Source organism: Silurus aristotelis, assembly GCF_946808225.1.
Source record: "Silurus aristotelis genome assembly, chromosome: 27".
NCBI lineage: Eukaryota > Metazoa > Chordata > Actinopteri > Siluriformes > Siluridae > Silurus > Silurus aristotelis.
The window spans coordinates 16,633,051-16,643,050 of NC_139600.1; the positions used below are offsets into that span (position 1 = coordinate 16,633,051).

The 10,000-nt window shown below is 36.5% G+C and overlaps 1 protein-coding gene and 1 long non-coding RNA gene across 2 annotated transcripts in view; one reads left to right on the forward strand and one right to left on the reverse strand.

Moving 5' to 3' along the window:
• The window catches only part of mtus1b (microtubule associated tumor suppressor 1b), a 21,654-nt gene that overhangs the window by 1,452 nt on the left and 10,202 nt on the right, over window positions 1-10,000 (forward strand). Inside the window, exon 2 of the mRNA XM_083533349.1 lies at window positions 7,314-9,134. Within this exon, the coding sequence (XP_083389475.1) occupies window positions 7,482-9,134 (1,653 nt within the window). The 5' untranslated portion in view covers window positions 7,314-7,481. The remainder of the gene's footprint in view (window positions 1-7,313; window positions 9,135-10,000) is intronic.
• On the reverse strand, window positions 5,362-7,268 carry LOC310721521. The gene is made up of 3 exons (XR_014532087.1): window positions 6,441-7,268; window positions 6,391-6,405; window positions 5,362-6,245 (listed from the first exon to the last, which is right to left on the reverse strand). It is a non-coding gene; the product is annotated as an uncharacterized lncRNA (long non-coding RNA).

Below are 10,000 nucleotides of genomic sequence, written 5' to 3' on the forward strand. Positions count from 1 at the left end.
CAGCTAAACGTTTGGAGAAACGAAGTGTCAGGATGGTGAGTGTGTGAAGCTTTTCTTTATGCTGAGGGAGGATTTTATAATGTAAATAAAGTGGAACATCTGGACATTTATAGATTTGTCCAGTCAAAATCCTAGAAATGAAACAAACATGAATCTGTCTCTCAAAAACTATAAAACACTCCTTTTCCACGCTTTTCACAGGATCTGTATCTAATGTGAGTAGTATCTAGCTAGGTTTTGTTAGCTAGCATTACCTCAGGATGTTACTCTCAGCTGAACAGTGAAACTTTAAACAAACTTCTATATTAATCGTTGGACAAATCATCAGATTTGTAACAAATATTAGCATCAAATGAACAAAATCAAATGGAAAACCAACAACCTGCCATGATGTTCGAGTGAATTATGTCTCTAAACACATTTCCAAACACACAGTGTCTCTTGTTTTCGTCCAACGAGCGATTAAATAAATATCTATCTATTAAATAAATGTCTATTTATCGTGATAAATCATACATCGAAATACGGAGAGGAATCGGGTGACGTTAGATTTGTGTTTCTGAGCCTCACGTGTCCTCACGTAACTTGAAGCTAAAGATATGCACCAGCTTGTCTCCATGGCAACCACTTGGTTCAAAAGCATGTGTTTGGAGAAAAATGATTCAGAGAATTACATCATATTGGACTTGTCAGTGTTCCTGCTAAAAAAAACACCATCACCACCACCAATAACAAGACAGTGGAAAGCTCTAGGAGAATTTAAATGAATTCGTTGTAACTTGGAGATAGCGTCCAACTGTGGACCGCGTCCCAAATTAGCATGATGAGGTAAACAACTCCCTAAGATGGCATGAGGAAGAAATATTGAGAGGAACCAAGTTTAAAATGGTACCCCATCCTCATCCTCAACTGTTGTACCTTTGTAGCAAACTCTTTATATTAACTACAGTCCAAATCCATCTTCATGGTTCCACAGTAACCTTATGAATCCCTATGTGGAGAACATCCTCAGCAGCAGGAGAACTCCATTTAAAAATAATAGATAAGGAAGAATCAGGCCAGCCCAGAGAGCAGAAGGTTGGAAAGTAAGTTTTGGTCTGTTGTTCCATCACTCGTTTATTTAATACATTTAATAATTTAAATTCAGGAGGGGAATGTATGATCTTCATGACTGAAGAAGTTTTAATTCAATTCCATCTGACAAATGAAATTATTGATATTTAATGGAGATTTGCTTCATAAATGATCAGTTTATAAAATCAGCAACTTCTGTAAGTTAAATCTGTAAGAGATCAATCAATGTCAAAACGATGTCTAAATGTTTTTAGACACAAAAACAGTATTACATTTAAAAAAAAAACTCTAAACACCACAATAAACCTGCGGTGCTTGGCCCCCTGTCATCGCTGCTGTGTGATGTAATACAGTTTTTCTAGATTGCTAAGACACATTTCTTGAAAGCTGCTCTCTTTTTCTCTAAACTGTGAACACAAAACCCAATTCTCAAGCTACATTCACAAAACCTCAGACTCTTCTTGCAAAACCAAACTTTCACCTCAAAACAGTTGAATCTGTGCTCAAAACTGAACTAGCCCCGAGTCAATCAAAATTAAAATCACTACGGAACAGTCACTAAACACTACGTAGAAAAATAGAAAACACAATGCTCAGGACATGAAGCTGGAGAAATAAATGTTTATTGTTCACTGTAGGATAAATGCATGTTGCAAAACAAAAAAACCCTGTGCATTTTGCACTTGTACAAAAAGACAAAACAGAAATCTTGTGCATTTTCACGTAGCACTTGTAAAAACAAACAGAAATCTTATGCGTTTGCCACTTGTGTACAGTAAGCCCATGTAAAAATAAAGTACAAAAATATACAAATAAGTGCATTACTCAGCCCAGCATCATGTCTCCGTACTGGGTCATGCCAAAGGGCTTCATCCACATCACAGGGCACATTTTGTCTGACCAGGCAACGGGGGGAAAAACCCCTGGCATGCCGTATCCAGGCTTGGCATGCCTCCACACCTATGTCACCACAGGCCCATGGCTTGCAGGAGATGTACCCTGGTGTAAGGTTGGCGTTCATATACCTTCCACCGTCATGAGGAGAAGAATTTCTCAATGGGGTTTAGGAAAGGCGAGTACGGTGGAAGGCAAAGATTGATATAACCTTGGTTCATATTGAACCACTCTTTAACCTGGAGGACTCTGTGAAAACATTGTCCCAAACAACAACATAGATGGGATTCTCATCCTGCTGCCCTAACAGAGCATCTCGCGTGTGATTGAGTGAGATTTGGTAAGATTAAACCCAGCTTCATCCGTGTACACGTATTCATGGGGTCTTTCCATTGCATCCAGTTGAAGAACCCTCTGTAGAAATAGATATAGTTTTGTAAGTGATACGGAAAAAGTGATTTAGGCCGCTACAGTAAATCACTACTTAGAATAATCAACATCGGATGTGTCTGGATATTTGCCAACCTGTACATACTGGAATCTTTGCTCTCTGACTCTGAGGACACGATCAACAGTAAAGAGGCTGACACTGATGATACCCTCAAAATGTACATGGTCCTCAATGATCTTCTGCTGAATTTCACTCAGTTTAATGGCATTGTTCTCACGGACCATATCTCTTGGTGGGGGGAGAACATACCTGTCCTCCCACCCCCATGTGGCAGTCTTTCAATTCTACAAAAAGAGAACATGGAGTTACAAAAAATATACATGGAATACTAGGCCTACAAACAGTTAGACCAACCCTCCATGACAATACTACAGTACATTGGTACAGTGATGTTCTGAAACATATATTTACTTACAGTATACTGTGGTACAGTATGTAGTCTGTCATACAGTAATTGCTGTCAACATTTACATACTGTACTATAATGTCAAAAAAAGGTAATTACTTGTTATCTTCTCTAAATCTTCGGATTATGGTGGACACAGTGAGTCTACTGATGTTTGGTTGTACCCTTTGTCCAGCCTCCCTCATGCTCATACCATGGACAAGAACATGGTCAATCACAGTAGCTCTGATTTCATCAGATATTACTGTTCCTTGTCTTCGCTGACCACCTTGACCTCCTCTCACACGAACTCTTCCTCTCAGATTTCTATCCATTGTAGGGTCTCACAAACCAGTGCTCTCTGAACTGGCTTACTGTATATGTTCCCTCACATCATTAGCCACAAGTGTGATCCATTTTGAGTTGTAGTGTTCAAGTGGTGACACTTGTGATTTAATTGTGTTTGACTTTTGTCACCTGTGCTCACCATTATGCAGCACGGGTGCATCACAATGAAAATGTGTTGGCAAGTTGTGTCTAAACAGGTGAAAAGTGTTTATGGTTTTGCCAAAAGAGTGATTGATTCAATCAGTGGGTTCAGGCAACTGAGCATTTGGTTCAGACAATAGAGTTTAAGCAAATGAGAAAAACTGTAATAATAATGATAATAATAATAATAATAATATTATTATTAATAATAATAATAATAATAATAATAATAATAGCAATATAAATAATAATAATAATAATAATATTAATAATAATAATAATAATAATATTAATAATAATAATAGCAATATAAATAATAATAATAATAATAATAATAATAATAATATTAATAATAATAATAATAATAGCAATATAAATAATAATAATAATAATAATAATAATAATAGCAATATAAATAATAATAATAATAATAATAATAATAATAATAATATTAATAATAATAATAATAATAATAATATTAATAATAATAATAATAATAGCAATATAAATAATAATAATAATAATAATAATAATAATAATAATAGCAATATAAATAATAATAATAATAATAATAATAATAATAATAATAATAATAATATTAATAATAATAATAATAATAATAATAATAATAATAGCAATATAAATAATAATAATAATAATAATAATAATAGCAATATAAATAATAATAATAATAATAATAATAATAATAATAATAATAATATTAATAATAATAATAATAATAGCAATATAAATAATAATAATAATAATAATAATAGCAATATAAATAATAATAATAATAATAATAATAATAATAATAATAATAATAATATTAATAATAATAATAATAATAGCAATATAAATAATAATAATAATAATAATAATAATAATAATAATAATAGCAATATAAATAATAATAATAATAATAATAATAATAATAATATTAATAATAATAATAATAATAATAATAATAATAGCAATATAAATAATAATAATAATAATAATAATAATAGCAATATAAATAATAATAATAATAATAATAATAATAATAGCAATATAAATAATAATAATAATAATAATAATAATAATAATAATATTAATAATAATAATAGCAATATAAATAATAATAATAATAATAATAATAATAATAATAATATTAATAATAATAATAGCAATATAAATAATAATAATAATAATAATAATAATAATAATAATAATATTTATAATAATAATAGCAATATAAATAATAATAATAATAATAATAATAATAATAATAATAATAATATTCATATTAATATTATTAATAATAGTAATATTAATAATATTTATTTTGTATAGCGCCTTTAAAAGTTACATCTAGAAGCACTTTCCAAACATAGAAGAAATATAAATAAAAATTTTAAATAATATTAATATTAATAATAATTCAAATAATAATAATAATAATACAATTATTGTTTTAAATAAATTTTACAGAATCCCTCTCAAAAATAAAACGATCACATAAAAGCTGTGGTGAAAAAGTAAGTTTTAGGAGCAGATTTAACACTAAATCACTAAAAGATTTGATCTGTTTAGTCTCAATGTGTAAACGCTTTAATGTTTCAGAAGTCACAGACTTTACATTGCTAAAGATCTATGGATTAGCTGTGTGTGTGTGTGTGTGTGTGTGTGTGTGTGTGTGTGTGTGTGTGTGTGTGTGTGTGTGTGTGTGTGTGTGTGTGTTTGTGTTTGTTAGATTTAAAACAAGTGCATATTTGAACATTGAGCTCATTACAGCTGAGCGGCTTGGCAGAGAGAGGAATCTACAGGCGCAACAATTCTTAGCTCGAGGGCATTAAACAACACACACACACACACACACACACACACACACACACTCGCACACACTCACACACACACTCGACCGCCATCTTCCTTAATCACTACCAAAAGACCCAAAGAACATTCAGGTTATTCCAAAGGTTTGTGGACACCTGACCACAAGTTTGGTTTGTGCTCTTTTTTAAACATCACCATTCCACAAATTAAGCATCCATTTACACTTCTAATGAGTTCCACAAGTCACAAGGATGTTAGTAAAGCCAGGTACTGATGTAGGTGAGAAGGTCAGGAGACCTGGGTTGGAGTCAGGGTTCACATTCATCCTAAAGGTCTTCAATAGGGTGGAAGCTCTATAGCAGGAGATCTTCCACACCCTCCACCCATGAAATGCATATCTTCATGGAGCTGGATTTGGGTATTGTTATACTGGAACAGGTTTGGATCTCCTAGTTCAAGTGAGGGGAAAATAATGTCATGCTCCAAAGACGTCCTGTACAGTTGTGTGTCCCCCACATTGTGGGAACAGTCTGGGGAAGAAGAATATATGGCTGAAGAAGTCAGGTGTCCCAATACTTTTGGGGAAAACGTCATATGTGTTTATTATGTTATTATTAAATGAGTTCTGCTCCAGGTTTGCTAATAGTGATGATGCTGCAGTCAGGTGTTTAATCACTAATCAGATTTCTGCTGATCTTTAGGTGTGTGCTTCAAGTAAATAAGCTTGGTGCTGGAACACCATGTGCACTTCAGTCCTCACGAGACACCGAGTGCACTTTAGTCCTCACGAGACACCGAGTGCACTTCAGTCCTCACGAGACACCGAGTGCACTTTATTTCTGTATTGTTAAATGAAAAAAAGGTAAAAGAGGACTAAAATGGACAGATGGAGTTGTCAGCCTGAGGCGTGTCGGTTTTTAAAGCACGCTGTTTGTTTGTTTGCTTTGCGAGTGGCTTTACTAGAACATTTTCCATGCTCTGATATGGCTGCTATACCAGAATCCCTCAGGAGAAATAAGATAGACTGAAGGAAGCGACTTTGAGAGAGAGACAGAGAGAAGAAAGAAAGAAAGCATAGCACCAGTGAAAGAAAAAAAAATATAACAATAATTTAATCACAAATAATATAATCACCTCGACTTGACTCAACTCAACTCACATTTACTCACCTCACCTTGGCTCGACTCTACTCGACTCAACTCAACTCACATTGACTCACCTCGACTCGACTTAACTCACATTGACTTACCTCACCTCGACTTGACTCGCCTCAACTCACATTGACTCACGTCACCTCGACTCGACTCAACTCACATTGACTTATCTCACCTCGACTTGACTCAACTCACATTGACTCACCTTGACTTGAGTTACCTCGACTCACCTATAATCACCTTGACTTGACTTGACTTGATTCACATCGACTCTCCTCACATGGACTCGACTCATCTCGACTTGACTCTCAACTTGATTCATTCTAAAAATAATTTACTTATTCATGTCATGGCTCAAACTTACTGCCACTACGCCACTTACTCAAAACACAGTCATACTGGTGAAGTAAGATGATGCGAGTAGAAGATCTTCCTTTTCATGACCTTGTGTATTAAGGTCATATATCCATCCATTTTCTGGGAAACTCATCGATCGTCCTGAAGAGCAGCGACTGCACCTGAAATATGACCTCTGTTCTGGGAGAAAACAATGCTGACCTGCACAAGCTCATCACAAACTCATGTGTGGTTGTGTAGGTTCAGTCTGAGCTTCTCACAACGACAATATCTGTTAGCCTCTGTATCTGGAGACAGAAAAATTCTGGCCTGATTTTTTAAATAAAACTGGTGCTGCTTTTATTAGCTTTCTTCTGACCCACATTAGCTGGAGTGGTTTAATGGACAGATGTAGTTAAAGGCGTGGTCTTCACCAGGTGTGTGTGATGTGGAGGTTATTTGGCTTGAGACAGTTACTTTATGGCCAAAGAAGATATGACTTTTAAGTGCTTGAGTTCGACCAGTAGAGGGCAGCAGTACACACACATATACACACATATATATATATATACACACACACACACACACACACACACACACACACACACACACACACACACTAGTGACTCACACTACTGAATGTGATTCTTATGACCCAAAAAGTACTGTTGTCTGGTCTTTCACATGTTTGGTGTTAATGTTCCTTTTCCAGGTTTCTTGTGAAGAACCTGAAGTGACGTGATGGTCTTCCAAACTCCAGAATGCAACGATATTCAGAATCATCCCTCAACTTGGTTTTATCTTATCGTTCTGTGGCCATTGAAGATATGGACAGTGCTAGCTGTCTAATCTCTGACTGGTGTTGTGTTTAAGTGAAAACATGAGTCACCTTCATCCATCTGCTCCAACCATGAAGCCCCAGGATGGGGTCCACCAAAGCATGTGTCTACAGTTACAGAACAACAACGATTTCCTCAAATCCTCCTCCTCATTGTTATCGACTTCATCATCATCATCACCTGACTCTACATACAGCATGGATGCAGAATTGCCAGAAGGGATGATGGGGAGCAAAGCAGCCACCAGTGAAGATGACTCAGGTATTCAAAGTCCAGACTGCAGACCTGATGACAACGACAACTCGGTTTCAGTTTATTTAGACGCAAGTGAAGAAGCCTGGCATGCTGAACCTGAGGACCAAGATAACGTTTCAACAATTCAAAGTCCAAACCATGAGAACGATAATGTCTTTAGAAATTCTGGTGTTGACAGAGAACATGGTGACTCCTCAGCTACAGAGGCACAGCTGTTCTCTTCTGAGGATGAGGAGGGTGAGGACGAAGAAGATGATACATTTTTGTCTCTGGGGTCTGCTGATGTATCAGTAAGGAAACAAAGTGATCCTAAAGAGGTCCAGAGGTGCGGCTCAAACAGGAGGCCCAGTGTGGGCTTTGTGATTGAGCTCTATCAGGAGACTTTTCAGGATTCAGTGGATCATCCCAATGAAGCGGACCAGATGTGCAGCTCAACTACGAGGCCCAGTGTGGACCCGATTTGTAAGGCTCTTCAGGAATCTTTTCAGGATTCAGTGGATCCGCCCAAAGAGCAGGGCCAGATATCAAACTCCATGACTCCCAGTGTGGACATTGGGAGTAAACTTTACAACAAGGCTCATCAGGAGTTATTAGAATTTCACAAGGAAGAGGATCAGATGATGTTGTCAGTTGGGTGTCTGGATGTGGGCCCTGTGAGTCTTCTTCAGGAGTCACTGGAGCTATACAGTGAGGAGAAGCAGATTCATATCTCAGATGAGAGGTCTGATATGTACTTTTTGAGCACAATCCACCAGGAGGTTGTGCAGACAGATGATCTTTCAACAGAGAAATATCCACCTCAACTACCTGCAGAATTAACCCACAATCAGACAATGTTGCCTTTTGTTTCTCAAAGTGCCCAACTATTTACTCCCATGCAGAACATCAAAGACTCTTTATACTGTCCAATCAGAAACATCACACAAAATACTAATGATCCTTCATATTTATCCCACACTAAGTGTCCCATAAAAACCCTTAAATTTAAATCCCCCAAAGTGGACCTCAAACAGTTTTCTAGACCTAATCTGAAGAGTGTCAACCATAAAGTTTATTCGAGGCCCACTTTCACTCCAAGACTGATAAATACTGATCAGAAACAATTAGCTGCAGTCTCTGAGAAAAATTCTCCTACCACTAGAAATAGAGCAACCATTAGAAGGAAACAATGTGACACTGGAGTGAAGAAGAACCATCCATCTTCTACTCAGGCAAGAGCAGCCATTCCTGCAACAATGTCAGACACTGAGAACAAATCTACATGGACTCTGATGGTCAAAAAACAACCACCAGAGCTCCTGGGGTCCAGGGCTGTCAAAAACATTTATCATGTGCAGAATGCAAGTTCAATGGTCACCAAAACAGTGAGAGATGTGAGAGGACGCCACATAGATGACGTAGAAGTAAGGCAGACTTCCAGAGATGGAGATGTTGACCAGGTAAGTGTTTAAATAGTTTTTGCCTAATCGCTATAACTATTACCTCTTTTCACCTGGCACCAAAAATGTGTAGTCCCTGATGGAGTAGATCTTCTGTCAATCTTGTTGCTATCATGGTTTTGGGTGTGATTTGGGGAGGTTGAGTTGTTGCCATTAAGGTTTTGAGGGTATTGGAGCTTGCAAAGTTGTCATCATAATGTTTTTTGGAGTTTATTTGTATGTGGTGTAGGGGTAGAGCTGTGTCATCAAGGTTTTGGGGGTATAAGAGGTTTTACCCTCATGGCTTTGATGGTGGTGGGGGTGGATTTGTTGCTATCAGGGTTTTGAAGATGATGTGGGGGTAGAGTTGTTGGATCGTGGTTTTTGGGGGGTAGATCCATGTTGCAATCAAGGTTTTAAGGGAGGTTTTGGAGGCAAAATTGTTGCCATCAAGGTGTTAGAGATGAAGTAGCAGGTAGAGTTGTTGCCATCCAGGTTTGGTGGTATTTTAGGGGGAAGTATTGTTGCTATTAGGGTTTTGAGGTTAGTGTAGCAGACAGTTTTTGTCATGTTTTAGAAGTGGAGCAGCAGGTACAGATGTTGCCATGAAGAGTCTTTGTGGGGTGGGGTAGTAGGTAGAGTTGTTGCCTCACAAAAGGGTCCTGCCTCACCTGATTGTTTGATGACAGAAATATTCACCAATTCCTGTATCTCCTCTACCATGATGGCATCAAGGTGGCAAAACAGTCATCGTAGTAACCTCCAAACTTTGACATCAGCAGAACTTCAGTGATTTGATCTACTGACCTACAAAGTGCTCTTATCAGTGTTCGTATTAGCTGTGCTGCAGATTGGTGTTTAAATGCACTTCACAAAGCTCAGGAGGT